The sequence below is a fragment of the Homalodisca vitripennis genome, chromosome X (assembly GCF_021130785.1).
Source record: "Homalodisca vitripennis isolate AUS2020 chromosome X, UT_GWSS_2.1, whole genome shotgun sequence".
Lineage (NCBI taxonomy): Eukaryota > Metazoa > Arthropoda > Insecta > Hemiptera > Cicadellidae > Homalodisca > Homalodisca vitripennis.
The window spans coordinates 51,150,495-51,174,164 of NC_060215.1; the positions used below are offsets into that span (position 1 = coordinate 51,150,495).

The following is a 23,670-nucleotide window of genomic DNA, read 5'->3' on the forward strand; positions in this document are numbered from 1 at the left end:
CAATAAATTTGTTTTAACAGCAACAACATGATTTTGAAAATATATAACTGACTAAGAGAAGATATAACATTCATAACAACCAACACCTCTATGAAAGAATCAAACAAACAACGATTGAGAAAACATATTTTTACTGCCCTCGTGCAACTGCATCTAAAAATTATTGTCAGTGTATTGAGCTACAATAAGTTTACCTCTATATAATGTTAAAAATGTATTTGATACGTAATAACTTATTACTTCAGCAATTAATCACATCAACAAGCAAATGCAGTAACCAATAGAAATGGTAAATATTACATTAATAATGATATTAAATCTTTAACAACTAGCCTAGCCAGGTAGTGGCAAACAAGGACATAACATAATGATCAGATGATAAAAATGTCTCTATAGTAGGTCTGGAGGAGAGTTGGGGTAGGTGGGTTTATAGGGTTTTTACTCAGTGGTTGCCTGCATAAAATTGTCTTTGTTAAATTATAGTAAAACTTGTTCTAGGTATTCACCAAGTGTGCCAATGGAAGAAGATGATCTTCCGGTGGCAGAAGTGTCTAATGTTCCTCCTCTTTTACCTCCGCCTCCACCTCCACCTTCTCTTGCCCCGTTACCCTCTACCAGCAACCCTGCTCTTCTCTCTTCATCTCCAACACCTTCTTCCACTCAAACACGAAGCCTAGTACTGGGTAAGACCCAAGCCAAAAAACGTCTTTTAGCTTTTTCAATGACAAAACAGGGTGGGGGCACTGGTGTCTCTTTTAATCTTGCAAAAAAACCAACCATCAGCAAAGAGAGTGCTAAAGGATTTTCGGATGAGAAAGAGGACGCAAAGAAGAAACCTTCAAAGAAAGGTAGGAGAGATTTATTGTGTATAATGGCATTTTAAGATAAGGTTAATACTCCTGCCAAATATTTTCTTTTACCCAGCAGGGATCACTTCTGGCTGGTTTATACCTTCCAGTTGAACCCATCACTGGGCACAGCAAAAACCGATGTGCCACTTCAATCTGGGCAACCTTATGGATGTCCAGTAGCGGCACATCACTAACCGCAAATGTTGAGATTCTGGGGTTCATGGGCAATTCGATAGGTTTAGTCTACTGTGGAAGATGACTGTTGGAGTTGGTGGGGTTTGTTCCCTTACCTCAGAGGTTCTTGTTAACCTCAACAAGGGTGTGCCACCCCCTGCCTACTTTGACTGGAGAGGCTGGTTCAGAGCTGGCTTCTCCTTCTTCAGAATGAACATGACTTGAGGTTAGTGCCCTAAATTTTTTCTCATGAATCTCGACAGGAGGCATCCCCTTTTCTCGAGCTTACCCATCCAAAATATCCTGTCACTCCGGAAGCAGCGCAAAGGTCCTTATAGGACTAGGTGTAATTTTCTAAGCTTCTTGTCCTAAGAGAATAAAATAATAACATGTGTTACAAAACAAACGGGGAAACTGGGATAAAAAAATGTTGTTTCTCTATACTATTACAAGTCCTCACACACAGAATCTTATCCGACAGCTCTTGGATGATTTAGGATGGGAGATGTTCGATCATCCTCCATACAGCCCAGATCTAGCATAAAGTAACTACCAGCTCTTTCCAGTGATAAGGAGTTGGCTCAAAATGTAGTGCTTCAATAGTGATGCCGAAATGCATGCACACATTAATCAGTGGTTAAGATCTCAAGCAGTGGACTTCTTCAAAGTTATGATAAGTGCCCTTATTTGAACGGGGAAATAAAAACATATTTGCATGAAATCTGTTTTAAAAACCTCATGAATTTTTTTAATCAGTTAAAATGCACAATATAAAACTCTTTTTTCCATTAGAGAAGTAATGATATGTAAGTAAATATTTGTGTTAGTTTCTTCAAAATATGTGATTATCTTGTAAACATCCTGTATTATGTATCTGACTTTACATGGACTTCAAGCCACCATTGTATTGGATAGCTAATGGCCTCAAATCAGACTTTGAATCTGAAGACAATAGAAGTTCAAACCACATGTGTGACTAGAATACCTTTAACCAGTACGAGATAAGTAGATATGTATCTCGGGTTTCTGGCACACTTTTGAGGCTACTAGTAAATCAATGCAAAATCCAGTTTGAACCAAACAGAAAATCTCATATCTAAAGCTGTATGTTTCTTAACATTTTTCTGAAAAATCCTTGAAAAATTGATGAAAGATCTGCTCAGAATCAAATGAAAATTCTAAAACCAATGAAAAATATTTATTCTACAAAATTGATAGTAAGGCGTTCTGTATTTTTTTTTTTTTAGTGACAACTAAGAGTAAATTTTGTATTTTGTTCATCTCTTTGATCTTTCTGTTGTCTAGGATAGTAAAAAATCTGTTCGGCAGGTGCATTTTGCAGTCTTCTAACTCATTAAGAAATGGCTGACTGACTACAGTCTCGGTGAAAGTGGTCTCAATAAACAGTGAATTAGTGATGGTTTTAGGTTTAGTTAAACAAATAACCTCTGATCACCGTCTTATCTAGAGTATTGTAAGTCCATTCGCAATATAAACTGAACAAACACTCTTTGAAAAAAACAAAATAAGCACTACCTAAAAGCTTTAGAAGTTGCTGACCTAGGTTTCACAGGCAGTTTTGTACATCACTTAAAGAACAATTACCATCAAGAAAGTTTTATTTGAACAAAGATGGATCCAACCACATTTCTTTATGCTAACTGAAGGATAAATGCTAACCCAGTCAACTGATCAAATAACTGACTCTCACAAAGGAAATTACAACACTGGGATAGCCAACTCATAATTTAGTGACACAATAATTGTGACGTAATTAGCTCTATGCCACACAATCTTGTACACCTGTTGTGAAGCAAACATCACAGTTATACGGGAGCGGTGACCCAGCAGTGCTGACAGTGCAGACACATCATCTGACACTGTGTATACAACAACTACTCTGCCTGTGCCTCTACACATTAGTGACTTGACTGACCAGATGGTAATTGCCTGGTATATCTGGGATATAACCACAAGTAGTCTGCCAAACCTCCTTATAAAAAACAGTTTTCCATTTTCACATTAACCACAAGGAGTCTGTCAAACCTCGTTATAAAAACAGTTTACATATTCACACTTGAAAAACATTGACTCAGCCATTGACCAATAAAATGGCAACAGAAACAAATGCACTGTATGAGATAGGAGTTTTGGTATTTGCAAAGGTCAAAGGATATCCCTACTGACCAGCAGTGATAAAAGGGATTACAAAAACCGTCAGAGCTACCAAATACATTGTCACATTCTTTGGAGATGAAACCACTGCAAATATTAAACAAAATGACATGTGCCTGTATTCGGAATACAAACTAATTCATGGAAAACCAAAATCAGACAAATACAAAAACAAAAAATTTAATGAGGTACTGAAAGAAGCTGAAACATTTTTTAAAAACATATCTTATAATAAATCTCCAACAGAGAGCAGCCCCACTTAAAGCCTAAAAGGCTCTATTTAGCCAAAACTCAATATTAGAAAGTACACTACCAGAGCTAGAAGAAAGCTTAATTGAAAGTGAACTGCAAGATGAGGAAGCAGTCTAATCATGGCAGCAAAATTGGGGAAAGCACTGCTTAAAGAAAATGAGGCCCTCAAAGAAGACAATCAAAGGCTAAACTCTTTGCTAAACAGTATGGAGGATAAATTGAATATTACAGCAGAGAAGAATAAACTCATCTCAAGAGTAGAAAATCTTCAACAAAAAACTTTTTATATGAACAAGCAACTTAGCAAAGAAAAAAAATGCTTATTGATACACAACAGATCTTTGAAGACCACAATAGAAGACAAGCACAAGTTCTATATGAATATGAATAAAAGATTAAAGAACAATGTAAAGAGATATTAATTAAAAAAAAAAAACAAGAAAATCTATCACAAGAAAAGGTTCTTGAAGAAAATAGTACACACACAGATCTCCATCATTTTCAACAGCTGAATCAACTCCACCGGTAACAGAGATTGTTCAACTAAAAAACAACTACAGCTTACTAGAGCAAAAACTTAACCTTTTAAACCTAGATAATCAAAACTGTACAGAAAATCTAAGAAATAAAAAAAAAGAAAGAAGGGAAAATGATCGTACAATGCCAGAGACTAAAAATTACAATAAACCAGCCCAAAAATCAAATAAGTCACCCCCTTGTATACCTAAACTTAAAGCACCTAATGAAACATACCAGGATTTTTGAACAAGTATATTGAGTGCTATAAAACAACACAAGAACTTACCAAAACTAACGTAACGGCTCTATCACACCATCTGACGACAGTAACTGAAAATTCCAGTTATAAAAACAACCTTCATTTTTTAGATCAAACCCAACAGAAAAAGACCAAATTCAAAAGCAGGTACATTATAAACTCAAATGTAAAAAAAGCCAAAATAACCTAAAAATACTACACCAAAACATCCGTGGACTGGACAAAAAATTAGACAGACTCAACCACCTTGTTAACGACATTGACCCCAATATACTAGTACTTACCGAACACGGCTTAATCAAAATGGAAATAGAGAATACAAAAATTGAAGGGTACTTTCTGATAGCTAAATACTGCAGAGAAAGCCATAAGCTTGGTGGTATAGCCATACATGTCAAAAAACCCTGGTAAACTGCACAGCAGCAATGGCAACAATTGAATCCATGGGTAAATACATACACACTCTTGGCATATACCGATCCCCCAAAGAAAATGTACTAGCCAGTGTAAATGCCTTATCTAACATCTTAGAATATACTCAGGCACGCAGTAAATCAATCATGCTTGTTGGAGATATAAACATTGACAGGATGAAAACGACGCTAGACAACACTATCCTAGAAGATGAACTACACACCCATAACATTCAAAGATTGCCACTTCCTACAGCACGTATCACACATAGCACTGCCACTTCAATTGACTTCATATGCACAAACATAGTAGAGGACAACATTGACTCTGTACTCGAAACTGGGCTTTCTGACCACACTTTGAGCAGTAAAAATATATTACTGCAGAGTAAACATCAAATTCAAAACCACAGGAAATATCCAAGACAAAGAAGGGTGGTAAAAAAGAAAAACTATGACAACAAACTTAGAGACCTAAGAAAAAAATGCTAATGCTCATGTCATCAACTCTGCTGATAACAAAAGTAAAGCTCTTTGGAATGTCATAAACAAAGAGAAAAGAGGAAAACACAAACTACAACCAAAATATGTCTTTCAGTGAATGGGAAACATGTCGACAATCCCACACAAACTGCAGACTACTTTGACTCCTTTTTCATAGAAGTAGCAGAATTGACGCTCAAACAGAATAACTGCTCCCCAGGGGAACCAGATGGCATTGAAAACTACCAAAATCCATTAAACTATGTTGATAAATCTCAACTGTTAACCCCAACATGCATCAATGAAGTACAGAACATTATAAAAACTGTAAAATCAAAATTGTCAAGTGGAGTGGATGATATTCTTCAAAAATTGTGAAACGCTGCTCTGAAGATCTAACGCCGCCTTTAGTTAGCATAATCAATAAGTCTTTCAGCCTTTGTGAGTTCCCCACAGTCCTTAAGCTCTCTAAAGTATACCACAAACATAAAAAAGGTTCAACATCAGAAGTCCAAAATTACCGCCCAATCTCTCTAATTTCAACGTTCTCAAAACTCATTGAAAAATAGCTTTACACAAACTCATGGCTCACCTAAAATAAGAAAATCTGATTACTGAAAAGCAACATGGTCTTTTGAAAGGAAAATCAACTTGCTCTGCCATCATCAGCCTTGTTGAACATGTTATTGACCAAATAGACAAAGAACAATACGTATTAGCAGCCTTGAAGAAATGACTTCACAACTTCCTGGTGGACCACCTAATATATACCTTCGAAGAATTCACAGAAATAAATAAGGAAGAGTATGTTAATAAAGAAATATGACTATGACTATTTATATTTTCTTCAAGATATCCCTCAAATTTCGTATGAAATCATTAAAAATTTCAGGTTTGAAATTGTAATCAAATTTTATATCTAAATCACAGGTATTATCTGTTCATAATAAATGTGCTCATTGAAAAAATAAAAAAATATACTTTTCAAATAATGTGTTGATATTTTCAATATCTTCATGTCAATTCAGAATTGTTATTTCTCAATCTAAATTCTTTTATAAATTATATTTGTGTATCTTGTTCATATTGCAGTTTTCTTAGTATATTTTCAGAAGTGTAAGTTTCTTTTTCTTAGGTTTAGGGCTTTCATATAAGATTAATTTGTAATTTTTACAAACTAGATATCTTTTATCACTAATATCATCTCTTTCTGAGTAATTATAAAAGTTCCTATATTCTTCATTCATTTATATATAAAGAGATTTTTGTTATAAATGCAAAGAGAAATTATAGAACTATATCTACTAAAAAATAAATATTTTAACACAAATACTTGTGTTTACATTTCTACTACTGTGATAAATATAAACAATTTTATTCTATTATACAACTATTTAGGATATTATGTGTACGAATATAAAGATTATTACAGAAGAAAACGGGATTTTCCATTTGCTAAAGAATATATTTTTGAGGGACTGAAAGAAAACAACGTGAATATCATCAATTATTGTTTTTAGTGTGCATGTTTCCATTCTGGGGATTCTCATATCCATTCAACTTCTACTATGCCTTGCCCTGCTACTGTCCAACGTTTATAATTAGGAGCATTATTTAGGTCTTTGCCCATCACTGCTACTGTCCAATGCTTATAGTTAGAAGCATTATTCAGGTCTTGTTGTTGTATAAGTTGATGGAGAGACATTTTTAGGAAATAGGGTGGGGTGTATAATGTTGTATTAATGATATTGAAGTGGCAAATGAATTAATGAGAATGGAGTTGTGAATGATGAATCGAGTTGCAAGGATTAAGGAATTAAGGAATAGAGTAAGGGTTCGGCATATGGTGCACCAACCACAGTTGTCACTACTCGGCTTGTTCTATAGTCATTTACACTATGGCCACTCCTGTAAAGACTTGTCCCCAACCACTCAATGACAACTATGTCCTCAAAAAAAGCTCGCTTGAGTCTTAGGATTTGAACTCAGAACCTCAGCTTTAAAGTCAGACACGCTACCATTGAGTTATCCAGACTTCCAATAGCTTGATGAAAATTAGTAACATATAACTCAGGGCATGCCTTTACAAACTTCATTCCTTTCTTTCAAAAATCATATCTTGGAAACTATTAAACTAATTTTTGACTTAACTTATCCACGAGTTTACAGTATAAAATAATATTTTTGCAATAGATTTCCACCATTTACTATTTTCTGTTTTACTAGAATAATAAAATATTGTATTTATATAATATATTTATTTCATAAATATGACTTTTATTTCGTTACACAATATTATTCTTTAAAACATTCAGAACAATAATTTTTTATACAAAACTATAATATTTTCTATTAAATCTCACATAACAATCAATAGTCATAATATATATACAAGTTTGTGGTAAATTGTAAATAATATTAGGTACTTATATCTAATGGTTAGTTATTGATTTTTTTATATTGTGAGTTTCTTTTTTTTAAGTAAGTGGAAGTCAACTGTGGTGTATTTATTTATACTACTATTTTAGCATTATTGATATGGTTTTGTTTATTTTAGTTGATTAGATTGTATTTATTTGAGCTGATGGATCTATGTTGTGTTACTGTATGTTACTTATGTGGTCATATATAGCCCTTTTTTCGAATAATGTTAGTTTTAAGTTTTTGTAAATTAAAACTACACGGTGAAGTTGGAAATGTGTGTGTGTGTTGCATGAAAGGGTTGTCTGCAGTGACGCAGCCACGGTCTGTCGGTCGCGGCCCGCGGGGCCTCGCGGCGTGTTGTTGGTGCTGGCGTCTGACGGTGCTGCCCCGAGCCAGCGCGTGCTTCCGTCAGCCCTCCCAGATCTTCTCTGCCAATCTCTCACTCCTTTCTCAAACTTCTTAAAGGCAGCTCATGTCAATGCACAATCTCTTTATGGCCACATTGATGAATTTCGTTCCATGTTTCAACCATCTCCTGTTGACATTATTCTAATTTCAGAAACCTGGCTGAAAACCTCACTTAAGTGACAGAAGTGTCGAGCTTCCAGGTTTTTAACCTGTACAGAAATGATCGCCTGCACAAAAGGTGGTGGCGGGGTAGCTGTGTACGTTCAGGTCACACTTCCTTGTCTCTGTCCTGCTATCATCCGATACATCCAGAGATGGACGGCCAGAATACATGTTTCTGGACGTCTGTGTTAATGGAACACACATTTTTAATTGCTGTTTGTTACAGAGCTCCTCACCTGGGCTACATGGCTGAGTTTTGAACATGATCTTCTGGGTTTTTTGGCTCACTACAGTCATGTTATTGTGATGGGAGATTTTAATACTGATTTACTTGGACCAATTACTTATGACCAAACTTTTTTAACTAATATGTTTTTACTCGTGTAACATGACCCTACTTCCTCTGCAAGCCACTCACCACACTGAGACTGCCGACACCTGGCTTGATATCATTTGCTGTCTGTGACCAAACCCTGGTTGCGCACCACGGGCAACTTCCTGCTCCTGGCCTTTCCAAACATGACCTTATTTTTCTTGCTTATAAAACTAAGAACTCCCAAGATCGAACCAAAAGTTATGTTTTTAGAGAAACTACAAAAATATCAATCTTTATTCCCTGCTTATCGATGCTTCTATAACTCCATGGCATGAGGTCACATCGCTGATAATGTGGACATTATGGTATCAAAATTTAATTCATTAATGAATGGCCTTCTTGATAAACACGCTCCATTTGTTTCAAAAAGAGTAACTAAACAGCCTGCCCCATGGATCTCAGAATTTATTCGACACCTTCAGAAGCAAAGAGATAGAGCTTTCCTTAAGGCTAAGCGATCCAAGTTACGTGATGACTGGGCTGTATATAAAAAATTAAGGAACAATGTGCAACAACAAATTAGAAATGCCAAGATCAGGTTTTACTACTCTTCCCTGTCTAAAAAACAATCTAGCAGAATTTTATGGTCAAAAACTGAAAGATCTTGGAGTTGGCAAGCCTAACACTTACTCCCCCCGGTTTCCCTTAATCTCGATGATATCAACAACTTCTTTGTTGAGATTCCTGTTGATCAGTCTGGGGCTCAGGAGTATGTCTCCGAGCTCAAAGGTGCTACTTTTGATAAACCTGAGTTTCAGTTCTCTTTCACTCCTCCGGTAACAGAGACAGATGTGTTAAAGTCTATTATAAGGATGTCCAGTAACGCAGTCGGGGCGATGGCATTCCTATAAGGTTAATAAAAGATACTCTTCCAGTTACTCTTCCAACTATCACTGCTATTTTCAATAAATCTCTGGCTACTTCAATGTTCCCATTGACATGGAAAGTCTGCTTTAGTTCGCCCACTTCAGAAATGTTCCTCTCCACAAAATCCTTCACAAATTCAGGCCAATAAGTATTACTCCCTGCTTTATCAAAGTGTTTGGAGCGGATTGTTCATCAGCAATTTTCAATATACCTTGAAAGTAATAACATTTTATCAAATTTTCAATCTGGTTTTCGCTCCAACCACAGCACTACTACTGCACTTCTAAAAATAGTTGATGATATACGCCTTGGAATTGATAAGAGTCAGGTAACCATTTTAACCCTTTTCGACTTTTCAAAGGCTTTTGACTGTGTCTATTATCCCCTTCTCCTCATCAAACTTAGGAAGGATGGTTTCTCTGATGGTAGTGTCAAGTGGGTTGAGTCTTATCTTTCGGGACGACGCCAGTGTGTCAGGTCGGGTGAGAAGCAGTCGAGATGGAGACCAGTCACTCGTGGGAGTTCCGCAGGGTTCAGTCCTGGGGCCACTTTTATTTTCACTGTACATCAATGACATTACTACTCGAATTACTCATTCCAATTTTCACTTATATGCAGATGACTTACAAAAATTATACCGCCACTTTTCTATAAGGGACATACAAACTTGTGTGACTCTCATGAATTCCGATATTGACGCTGTTACTCACTGGACTTGGAAACATGGACTAAAATTAAACGTAGACAAAACTCAGTGTATTATGATAGGTCATTCAAAGCTTGTTCGTAAAATTGATTTTACTATACGGCTCCCAAATTTAAAACTAAATGACCAAGATCTAGAATACTCTGAGAAAGTAAAGAATCTAGGACTTATTATTGACAAACACTTAAGATGGACTGAACAGGCTTCTTTGGGATATGTAATAGGGTCTTTGCCGGTGTTCACAGCCTCAAGCGGCTGGCTTCATATCTACCCACACCAGGTTAAAATAATGCATGATAAAGACTCTTGTTACTGCCTCACTTCAACTACTGTGACATAGTCATTAATGACATGACTGTGGAGCTTTCAAATAAACTCCAGCGTGCTCATAAGAAAAAAATTTTTCGAATTAGGTTCATTTTTAATCTCAGACAATCACGTAACGCCTTCTTCAAACAATTATCTATATTAAAATTACAAAGATCTTCGAGACTATCACTCACTCATTCTGTTGCACGCTCTTTTTAAATACAAATTGTCCCAGTTATCTTTCAAACAACTTTCAATTTATGTCTGAAATAAGTGAACGAAGTACAAGGAGGGGTACATCCTTATTATCTATACCAATTCATCGAACAACTACCTTTAGTAAGTCGTTTACAGTTTCTGCCTGCCGATTGTGGAATGCCTTACCTATAAACATCAGAGCCATTGATAAGCGCGCTCGCTTTGGGGCGGGGAGGTCAGGGCCTTGATGCTGGGGGCTCAGGGGGTATAGCGGTTGGCGGCTTTGGAATGTGTTACTTAAGGCAACTGAATGCAAGTTGAATGAATGCATGCGTGTATGTCTTATTATAGTTTTGTAAATATTTATAAAGTTACATTAATTATAGATGTTGTTTTTTATTATTTTAAAGCTAAGATTCTTTTAATGTATAAGGTAAATAAATAGATTTATTTTTAGTTATACATGTATATGTATGTTAGTTTAATTTTTTACGAGGTTAAGTGGTAGAGAGGACTTTATAGTCCTAACTTCGCCTCTAATAAAGACATTTTTCATTTCATTTCATTTCATTTCACGAGGGTGAAATCATTCCCTATTTCTTAATATTCATCAGTAATTCTTAAGTTCATAAGTAATTCTTAGTATTACTTACTTGTACTTTTAAAGTTTCTAAAAAGAGTGTTATTTACAGTAAACTTAGATACTAGAGAAAATACTTAGATGTTATTTTGTTTTGCTACCTAAGTCAAACATTTATAACATCAAAATTTGATTTTATTTAAATTTTTATCAATGGAAAAAGTTAAGTTTATTTTCTGATTTAATATAAAATGTATTGTAGCAAGTAACATTGTATTCACATTGATATTATATTCAAACAGAATAATATATACTAAAATGTTATATCTAGCAACATTTGCGTTTTTATGGTAAAAGTCAGTTTTGTACTCTATTTACTAAATCTGTAAATTGTTAGCATTGTTTTACTAAATTTACACAGGTTTTATTGTCTTTAAACACAAAATGTGTAATTAACAAAGTCATAGGCTTATAATTACTCTGTTCATACTCACTAACAATTACAGTTATATATTGTTTAACATACAATATAATAACAAATTAACAATAAAATGTTATAAAATAACGATGGCCTAATTAAAATATATTATAAACTTTGTTCTACAGATACACATTTAGACAAGACAACAAAGTGATTTTTGATTAAAATACTAATACTAAAATAAAATTTAAAATAACAACAGACATATATAACAGCTATTAAAACAAGACAAACACATAATTAAAAATTCAGACGTCAAAAACTTAATGTACTAATATCACAGGCCATATTTGTCAATTGAGTAAAAAATATTATCCTACAACCATCTATCTATTACTTTTTTTAACTGTTTCAAGGGCACATCCCATGCATTTTTAGGCAGTTCGAAGATGGTTTTTCCTAGTAAAATAATCATGAGTCTGTTTTCTTGTAGGAAGGGTATTTAAAAATTCCTTAATATCGATCAAGCAGCAATAAATATACAGATTTGGAAGAGTTTTTATTTTAAATTCTTTGAAAATTAATAAACATGACTCTCTATCAGAAACATTTTTGATTGTTCTTAAAGTCTTTTTTTGCCATGTGAAAGCATTTTGTGCACTACAACAGTTGCCCCATAGAGTTATTCCATATCTTATGTGGGAATGGAAAAATGCATAATAAACAGTTAACAACTTATCTGCAGTAATACAGTTTCTTAGTTTCCTAAGAAGAAACACAACTCTGGACAATTTTTTACATAGTTGCTCCACATGGCAATCCCAACTCAACCTACTGTCAAGATGTATACTTAATAACTTAACTGGTTTGATATCTTTGTAAATTGTATGGTTTAGTGAAAAATATTATTTTTTCTGATTTTTTGTCATTTACTACAAAGAAATTTGTAGCAAACCATTCTAAGGTCCTTTCAAAAGCTTGGCTCTCTTCTCTTATTAATACATCCAGATGGTGATTACTGTTGAGAAGTGCAGTATCATCTGCATACAGTATTGTTGTGTGCGAGGAACGTTAGTAGCCAAATCATTGACAGCAATTATAAAAAATAGGGGGCCAAGGACAGATCCTTGTGGAACACCACTTTCTATCTTTTTTAAACTAGATCTGTCATTCCCCTGGACAACCATTTGCTCTCTATTAGTCAAGTATGACTGCAGCAGCCTTAGCTCTCTGTCCCTGATACCATAAACAAAAAATTTTTGAAACAAAAGCTCGTGACAAATGCAATAAAAGGCTTTTGTTAAATCAATTAATAATGCTGAGGATAACAATTTATTTTCAAAGTTTATTGGTATTTCATTGACCATATTTTCTACTGCTTTAATTGTATTTTTACCGGACACAAATCCAAACTGTTCAGCACAAAAAACATTATTTGCAATAAGAAATGTATTTAACTGTTCCTTTACACACGATTCAAATATTTTACTTACTATAGGGACTAACGAAATTGGTCGGTAGTTATATTCATTTAATTTTTTACCTCTTTTGTAAACTGGAGTCACCTTTGTTACTTTAAGCGCTTTAGGATATATACCTTGTTCTAGCATCATATTAAAAAGAAATGTCATTGGTTCAACTATAACGTCAATAATTTCCTTCATGACACTCTATTAGATAAACCATAACAATCTTCACTGACATACTTAAACTGTTAACATTCATAACATATTAACTTAATAACATCAATAGGTTTAATTTTATGCCACTTAAAGACTTTACAGACCCTATTTTGACCCTGAGTAAAGTTATTTACTAAGTCTATGGCTGGTTTATATACGATACATCCTTAACAGTGGTTACATTTAAGTTACTCATGACGTTCACAAAATAGTTGTTAAAAGCATTGGAATTAATTAATATTTCTTGATTTCTTTTTTTACAGTTAGACTCTGTTTTGATCAGGTTCCATGCTGCCTTAAATTTATTAGAGGAATTTGTAATATATTCTTCATTTGCCAGATTTTTAGTAGAGGCAATTTTATTTTTATATGCTTTTTTTGGATCTAGATTTTTTTTATACATTATTTCATATGATGTACCCTTGCTATTCTTATACTTATCATAGAATGTTGTGACGAACTCTCTAAATTTCTTTAACTCTGGTTTATACCATTTTATTTTTGGCCTTTCACAAGTATTTACTTTTATCTCTTTAGATTTACATCATTCATTGAATGAATTTGTCAGTAACAAATTGAAGTGGTCATAAGCTTGATCCACATTTAAACATTTATCCAGTTGCATCCAATCAATTTGTGATAATCTATTTCTTAAGAGTGAATATGCTCTAGGATTTAAGTCTCTTATAATTTTTTTAAAAGTGTTTGTGCCTTTATTTTTTTAACATTAATTTCATGAAACTGTGCATATACTCCAGCATGATCAGACAAATGTGCTTCTATTACACAACACCTGATCCTATGTCTATCGACATTTGTAACTATGTTGTCTAAACATGCCTCACCCCTAGTAGGCTTCTCATTCAAACAGTACATATCAAAAGATCGTAATAAATTAAGGAATGATTCAGTATCTTGAGATTTCTCAATGAAATATATTACAATGTAATAGAGAGGTTTGTTGAGTAAAAATATTTTTTCAGATATTTATGGAGCTCTAAATTTACAAAATAACAATAAAATGAAAAAAAATCTACTTTTAAAGGTATACGATTTTTAAAGATCAGCATTTCATAAATTCCATTACATGTCATTATTCTCCTATTAAAAACGAAAACAGGAGACCAAATCATTATTTTATCTTAAAAGTTAGCGAAATGAAAACGATGTATGTCTGTGTTTGCCACAGCTCTTAAAATTGCTACTGTGATGTACCCAGTGGCTATGTCGCGGCATAATAATTCTGGCATTATATGATGCGACCTGCCCAATAAGCTTGGTACTAAATGGTTTAATATCCTGTTGCTCTGAAAGCCTCGTAGGTGAGCTTTTAGGTTTAAGTTGTAGAGGTTACCTCAACAAGAGAAAGAAAATATATATTTCTAATATTCCAGGAACTGTAGACAAGGCAAGAGATACAATAAGTGAGATAGAAGAGCTAAAACGTAAAGAAATGCAAATGATAGAAAATATGCAGACCATGCATCCTCATTGGGGAATGCTAGATACTCACAACCTCCCAGCTTCTCTGCCCTTCCAACTAGTTGGTAAGTTGAGTATGTTATGTATGGTAAATGGGTTATGGGTTTACTTCATAGACTATGTTAATTGTGTTATTAATAAATTATGTCATTCCAATTCATGAGTAGTTGTATGTCTAATTATAATATATTTAGAACAAAAACGGCCTGGAGCATTATAATTAAACTCAGGAAAAATGAAGTTCCAGTCACTCCTATTTGCCTTGAGATTGAAGGAAATGTTATCAAAGATCCTTGTTTGGTTCCAGATAAATTGAATGAGTTTTTGTTTGTGAATGTTGCTCAAAATGGTGGCTGTTTGACAATTAACCAAGTTCCAGTAGGGCAACATAACACAACGGAATCAATGATGTTGGCTCCTGTTACTAAGGAGGAGGTGATAGCAATCTTTAGAGACATGAAACCCAAACATTCTACTGACATTCATGGAATATCAGTTTGGCTTATTAACCTGTTGACGAGTGCAGCAAAACATACCCAAATGAGTGCGCACAGCATTTGCCGTTTGGTCCCATATGAGGGAGCACGGCATTTACCGTTGCAGACTAATGACTGTCAGTTCATTCTCACTGACTTACTGTGACGTCTAGTGGAGATTTTTGGAACTTTTCAGTTGTTTCTAATAGTGTCGCTGTACAGTGTTGCTAGTCCTGTAACGTGGTGGCACATGGTGATAACTTTTAAAACTATTTTACGGAGGCGGGACACAAGACCCGCTACGCCTCCAAGGTCGCCATTTTATAAGGTCACTCCCCCAGAATGACACAAAGAAGCGTAAACTACTCAGGCAGTTCTATGTCTGCAAACAAACCACTAGAACTGGACAAAGAAGAAAAGAAACCAGCTATGAATGTTCAACATGTGAGGTCGCCTATTGTATATATCCTTGTTTTGAGCAGTATCACACACTAGCAAAGTTTTAAAACGAGATTATTGCTTTTAACAATCTACAATGTATTTTTATATACATTTAAACTATAATAAACAAGTTTATTAACATTTAAAAGTTTTTTAAACATTTTACTCCCTAAAAGTCTGTTACTGGTCAGTGAGGCACTCAGTATGGACCGTCATAGCGGCACGGCAAATGCTGTGCGCACTCATCAACAGGTTAAACAGTGTTTCCACAAAATTGTGTGACCTTTAGCTAAAATTATTAATTTTTCTTGTGAATGTGGGTAATTTCTGTAATGTATGCGGGTCGACACTGTACTCTCTATGGGTCGGGAAGAATAATTAAACTACACATTTAGAGTAACATTGCTCTAGGACCGCTCGTAAAGGAACGGACGGGACGCGGAGGTTACATGACGGTGTCTGGTGGTGGACTCCGGGTGGACTGCTGGCTGGCCAGCTTGGACCGTTGGTTGTAGGGTAGTGGCGTGATGTGACGTCACAGGAGAGCAGCCTATGAGCATTCTTTATTCTTTAGACCACATCGTATGTTACATCGCCTGACAATACATACTGCCAACATCACTGGTGCAAGACATTAAATATCACTATGGATACCTACCAACTTAGTACTTCTCACACTAAATACACTACAATCCTCCCCCTTAAATACATACATAAGTCCCCTACAATTTTTAGAAATTTATCAAATACAATTTGTTTTACAATTCTCCAATTTTAAATCAATTACAATGAATAAGAAAATTTGACATTATACTCTTTTATTTTTGTAAGTATAGATTTATAGAGAACAAAATACAAACTCAATATAATCATTTAACACAAATCACAAACACTTCAATCAAAACCAATAAATCAGAATATAGCAATTAATAACACATTGAATGAACACAATTAACAAATCGATAATAATAATGCTTAAACAATATTAATTATATACAAGTCACAATTGGGTTTGTATTTACAAGTCCATTTTGACTAAAGGTTTACGATCCCTTAGTGGTATCGTCTAACAGGTGTCATTTGTTTGGGTGAAACGCTGGAACTGTTATTGTTTACATTTGTACGTGGGCTGGGGCTTTGCCCCTGAGCGTTTTCTGTTATTGTTATGGTTTTGCGGAGAGGGGGGCAAGGTCGTTGCTAAAAGTACTGGCGACCTTGCGCTCGCTCTGTCCCGCGACTGTATATCGATCGTTTCCTGCGTGTGCTCTGTTGCCACGCTTGCGTCTGGGAGTCTAGGCATTGTTGTCAACTCAGACATTTCCGGACTACACTGTAAACCTACCAACTGGTCGATATGTCGTTTCCACCTCATGCCCGTATTCAGTTCAACTAAATACGTGACTGGTCCTAATCGTGAAACTACCACAACCTGGTATCCACTTATTTCTACCTCTGTAATCTCTGGCTATGATTGGTTGTCCAATAGCTAACTGTCTAGTTTTACTACCCCTATAGTACAATCGTTGTTTTTCTTGATTATCTGACATTATTGCCTTAACATTTGGGCGAATTAAATCTAACCTAGACTTTAGCGATCTGCCCAACATTAATTGAAGCTGGCGATAGATTGGTAGTAGAATGCTGCACTGTATTTCTATAAGTGAACAGGAAGTTACTCAAAGCTAATTCTAAATCCTTGGAATTATGAAGAGCGGTTTTCAATTTATTTTTAATAGTTCTGACTGACCGTTCTGCCAAACCATTGGTTTCTGGTGGTAATGGTGGTGAAAAACGTGTGTTTGATACCATTTGACATCAAAAATTCTTTAAACTCTTGACTGGTAAAAGGTGGTCCCGTTGTCGGACACTATGTGGTCTACAATACCATACCTACTAAATAATTCCCTTAATTTCACAATCGTGTGAACAGCTGCCGTTGAAGCAACGGGCAACACCTCTGGCCACTTAGAGTACGCATCTTTTACCACCAAAAAATAACTTGGACTGAAAAGGTCCAAAAAAAAATCAATATGAATTCGAGACCAAACTCGTTCCGGAACATTCCAATGATGCAGGAAAGCCTTGGGCGGTTTTGCTCGTTCCTCCAAACAGGCTGCACAGCTGTTAGCTAGTTGTTCTATGTCCCGGTCGATATTAGGCCACCATACATATGCACGGGCTAATGCCTTCATGCGAACAATACCTATGTGTGAAGTATGCAAATTCGTTCAGAATGTTTATTCTGAACCTTTTAGGTATTACCACCCTGTACCCCCACATTAGGATTCCTTGCTCCAAGGTTAATTCCGACTGTCTAATTTCAAATGGCTTTAGATCTGGTTCAGTTTACAATAGGCCAACCTAATTCTACCATAGGATATTACCTTTTTTGATTTCACTATCTACCATTGATTCTCTTTTTATGTCTACATAGCTTAATGGTATGTCATTTTCAGCTAAACACTGCAAATAGGTACCTATGACATTAATATTAAGGTCATCATCCGAGATTTCATCTTTAATCTCACTATTTACAGGTAATCTAGATAAACCATCGGCATTGCCATGGTTTTGGGACTTAACATACACAATCTCATATTGGAAACCACTTAAAAACAAAGCGTATCGTTGTAACCTACTGGCTGCGAAAGCAGGTAACCCTTTCTTTGGTCCAAAAATAGCCACTAAAGGCTTATGAATCAGTCTTTAACAAAAACTGTGTACCATATAAATATTGACTAAATTTCTTAACACCAAATACAATGCTTAATGCTTCCTTATCTATTTGTGAATAGTTTTTCTCAGCGCTATTTAACACTCTACTTTGCGAATGATATAGGTCTTTCTGTACCGTCGTATTGAATCTGACTCAAAACTGATGCAATGCCATATGGACTAGCATCACTGGCTACCACTAGTGGTAATGCAGGATCATAATGCGCTAAAACTTCAGCAGAGATTAACTTTTGCTTAATCTCTTGTAGTGCCTTCTTACATGCTAAATTAAATACAAAATCGGTTATCCTTTCTTAACAACTGATACATTGGGGTTAAAATAGTGGATATCCTAGGAATGAAACGTGAATAGTAATTAACAAGACCAAGGAAGGCTTTAAGCTGTGTCCACATTTTGAGGTTCAGGTGCCTTGACAATTGCTTCAACCTTACTAGGTGCGGTATGCAACCCTTGTTTACTGATAACAAAACCCTAAATATTCTAAAACTGTCACAGAAAAATTTTACATTTGTTCTTGCTCACTGTGAAACCCATTGTCTTCAAGTCTTTGACACACTAGTCTAAGTCTATGCATGTGTTCCTCATTGTTTTTACCTGTTACTAGAATGTCATCTAAAAAATACAGTTACCCCCGGGATACCTTGTAATGTTCGTTCTATTATTCTCTGGAATATTCCCGGTGCTGAACTGATACCAAAACATAGGCGATTGTAAGCATACAATCCCTTGTGTGTGCTAATTGTACAATACGTTTGACTATCTACATCTAGTTTAAGCTGCTGATAAGCTGAAGATAAATCTATTTTAGAGAATTTTTTCTCCGTTTTGTAGGCTGGCAAATATTTCTTCAATTTTCGGTAACGGGTGTCGGTCTACCTCCAAGAAAGGATTTACAGTTATTTTATAATCCCCACAAATTCTTATTTTTCCCATTAGCCTTAATAATGGGTACAATGGGGAGTCCCCCATTCACTGGTATCTACTGGTGAAATAACGTTCTCTTGTTCTAGTCTAGTCAGCTCGGCTTTCTACTTTTTCTTTAAGTGTAAAAGGTAACGTCCTAGGTTTAAAGTATTTTGGTACTACATTTTCTTTTAACTTTAATTTAACTGGTGCACACCCTTGAAACATCCCAACTTTTCCGTAAATACATTTGGAAACTCATTGTAACAGTAATTCTACTTGTTTGTTGTTGTTGACAACAAGACGGATTGACAGATGTTTGTTTGTTTACCTCTACAGGTGTGTTGTGGCTTCCACTGACAGGCGTGCATGCGTCTGCCGCGCTGCCGCCTGCAGTTGGCACAACCCCCAGCATGCTCGTGCGATCAGCTGACTGTACATTGTTTACATTACTATAGGCACTCTAACTGTTAAATCTAATGCTTGCATCCAATCACGCCCTAACAAGGGATTAGCCCCATTAGCTACGATGTATAAAGCTAATTGTTTCTCTTTACCTTTATGTTGTACATTGACCATAACCTTACCTAAAGGCCTGATCTTTTCATGTGTATATGAACTTAATACTAAGCTAGTTGGATACATGTTTATATTTCCTAACTTAGTCTTACAATCTTTTTCTGACATAACTGAAACACAAGCTCCACTATCGACTTCAAATACAATTTCCTTACTTTCCCACTAATAACTGTACCGTTATTGGCTCAATTTTATTAATCTTAGTTTCTATTTCTTTAACCGTAAATAGATTGGAAATGTCATACACATCGTCATTGTCTTTATGTTTCCAGTGATTATCTGAACCGGACTCTGCTGATTCTTTACTTTCCTCTACATAGTGCTGCCTACCTTTATAAACATATTGCTTTTTATTGCTGTAAAACTGTTTCCCTTTAGCTGAAAGGCTCCTTAGACCTATTTGTAAAAACATTTTGGTTTGTTCTCATTAGGTTTGTTAACATAATTTTTCGATCTACAAACTCTTTCAAGGTGTCCCTTCTTTTTACAATGATTACACGTGTACTCACGAAACCGACATTGCGATGCTGTGTGTGATCCTCGCTTGCCGCAACAATAGCAGGTGATGTCTCCCAGCGCCTTCCCGCCGTCCGATGACCGTCTCGCTGCGATGCTCGCCGCCTGTGTCCTTTTCGGTATCGACCCGCTGCTCTGCATCCGGTGAATACGTCCTCCTGCAGTTGTCATCTGGGCCGCCCCCTTCTCAAGCAAATTCCATTGCAGTAGCTAGTTGCACGGCTTTTTCATAAGTGAGGTTCTCCTCCCCGAGAAGTCTTTTCTGTATTCTGTTGGTCTCGCAGACCCGCGACTAATCTGTCCCTTAAGTAGTCTGGCAATTTATCACCAAATTCAACAATACTTAGATAACTGTTTTAAATGCACAATATAATCGCTAACCGTTTCATGATCCAATTGATTCCGCCTACTAAATTTAAATCTTTCCGTGATAAAAGAAGGCTTGGGAAGCAGATGATTCGCTATAGTGTCCACAATTTCCTTGTACGACTTGTCAGACGGTTTGTCTGGTGTAATTAAGTCTTTCAGTAACGTATAGTCCTTACACCCATAACTGTCAACAAAGTGCTTAGTTTCTTTGAATTATCGATATCATTACAATCAATAAAAAAACTCAAATCTCTCTCTATATAAGACTGCCACGATTCTTCCGCACTATCAAAATAACCCATAGACCCGATAGTTGCCATTTTGTTTTCTTGTACACTCCGTAATAACAGTTTAAAATGTCCCGACCCGGTAAAAAATAATCGTCTAACGGCATTAATTGCAACGATTAAAATCAGCTTGTGCGCTGCTTACACCAAGAATAGTTTATATCGATCGGCGTACCTTACTACTCCCGACCGTTGGAATGTCCGGAATGTCCTTGCACATTCGCGGTTATTTGCACGTGTTCATTACGATAGTTGCCCTTTCCGCACTATATCACTGTAATTCACTGTTTCAATGTCCCGAATGTCCCTGCACATTCGTTGTTATTTGCACGTGTTCATTACGCTTGTTTGCCCTTCCGCACTAAATCACTGTAATTCACTGTTGCAGTTGTTTTCCTCGTCGCCACTGTAAGCGACGTTCCACTGTTGCAGTTGTTTTCCTCGTCGCCACTGTAAGCGACGTTCCCACTGTTGCAGTTGTTTTCCTCGTCGCCACTGTAATGTAATGCGGGTCGACACTGTACTCTCTATGGGTCGGGAAGAATAAAATTAAACTACACATTTAGAGTAACATTGCTCTAGGACCGCTCGTAAAGGAACGGACTGGACGCGGAGGTTACATGACGGTGTCTGTGGGTGGACTCCGGGTGGACTGCTGGCTGGCCAGCTTGGACCGTTGGTTGTAGGGTATGGCGTGATGTGACGACGTCACAGGAGAGCAGCCTATGAGCATTCTTTATCTTTTAGACCACATCGTATGTTACATCGCCTGACAAATACATACTGCCAACATCACTGGTGCAGACATTAAATATCACTATGGATACCTACCAACTTAGTACTTCTCACACTAAATACACTACAATTTCCCATCTGCTTTTTTTCTGATCTCAAAATTAAATAGCTGTGGGTTAATCGTCCAACTGATAATAAGAAAATCCCAGAATGATACACTGGTTATTGTCTTTGTGCAGTATATTTTTCAGATATATTTTAAAAATATGTGCTAAATTCTAAGTAATTAGTGTTATATCATTTTTTTGTTAGAAACCAGAGAAAACTTTAAAATAATACACTTACTAGAGTATTGTTTTTTTTTTTTTTTTTTTTTTTTTTACATAAATTGAAAAATGTGTATTGTAAATCTTTCGTTTTCGAAGTTTCATTCCATGTAACTTTCACGTGACTCGAGATAGTAAGATATTGTAAATGTACAAAATATACACAGTTTTGTAGTAAAAAAAAAGATTATAACATATATACACTTATTTACAACACAAAAAAGTTTTTTGATAAAAATGTAAAGTATGTATAACTTCTTCATCAGAACTAATATTTTCATCATCCAATAATTCACGTATATAATTTGAACAATGAGGATTGCCCACTTCATAACATAACAATCAATTATAAACAACTAGCCTACATAATAACCTAGCAACAGAAGCAACAAAGAACATCAAGGCCGTGCAGCGTGTCACCAGCTCCATTTCCGTCAGCTGTATGCCATGTGGCATTTGGATCGATATCAGCTGACGAGTAATATTACGAATATAAACTATTGAAAATGAATTGCTATTTATGAGTAGAGGATTCAACTGGTGCAAGTTACGTCTTTATAACTTGAACGGATTTCATGTAATATAAGTGGAAAGTTGACCAACGGCTGTGTCGTCTTTATCAGTTCACAAGTGGTATTGATGAACGTCTGTGTCGTCGGTCATCAATTGGAGGGTTAAGAGGTACACCACTCACTTGGCTAAAATTGTACCTACATGAAAGATCACAATATGTTCAGCTAAATTTAAATCAGTCAGAATTTGCACATTAAATACGAGTTCCGTAGGGATCAATTTCAGGTCCAGTAATTTTTTTAATTTATGTAAATGACCTCAGATCATCGGTAGATTCAGGCCAAATTTTTCAATATGTGGATGGCACTACTCTCTGTTTTCAAGGAAATTGTAGGGAAGCATTAGAGAAGCATTGCTTTTAAAGTTTAAATTATTACTTGCAATTTTTATTAGAACTAAATTTGCATATCAATGACTCAAAATCTGATTTTATTTATTTTTTTTGGAAAAAGGTTACTTCATGAATGCCATCCATCAGTAATATTAAATGAAACCACTGTAATCAATGAGGTCAATGAGAAATTCCTGAGAATGCATATTGATAGAATGCTTACTTCAGACACTTATGTTGATGTTGGCTGTTAGAAAATATCCTCTGGCATTTTTTGTTGAGAAACTTAGTGACATTTTGTGATGAGGTTACATTAAAAATGGCATATTGACCTTATATACCTACAAATGTCTTATGGCATTACTCCATGGGGTGATGGTTCACATCACAATTAGTCCTGATATTAAATAGAGCAATCAGAATAATTGCAAAACTTGGTTTCAAGTGAGGTAGGTAGAGTTTTAGAAGGCTAGAATTGCTAACACTTACATCCCTCTACAGGTTCGAAACTGTCTTGTACTATTAATACAAATGTAAAACCACATGTGGCAGGGACATGCATGACTATATCACTAGGGGGAGGGATGTGTTAAGCCGTAATAATTTAAAAGTATACTTATTTGTGTTACAAATTAAAAGTGTACATTTTTTTATTT

The 23,670-nt window shown here is 35.6% G+C and overlaps 1 protein-coding gene across 5 annotated transcripts in view; it reads left to right on the forward strand.

Annotated features, from left to right (window-relative positions):
* Positions 1 to 23,670, forward strand: part of LOC124368992 — a 165,636-nt gene that overhangs the window by 8,887 nt on the left and 133,079 nt on the right. For all 5 annotated transcript variants that reach the window (XR_006923031.1, XM_046826586.1, XM_046826587.1 and 2 more), the window contains 2 exons: positions 499 to 848; positions 14,654 to 14,806. Coding sequence is in view for 4 of the 5 variants with exons in the window: in XM_046826586.1 (XP_046682542.1) it covers positions 499 to 848; positions 14,654 to 14,806 (503 nt within the window). In the remaining variant the exon portion in view is untranslated. The remainder of the gene's footprint in view (positions 1 to 498; positions 849 to 14,653; positions 14,807 to 23,670) is intronic.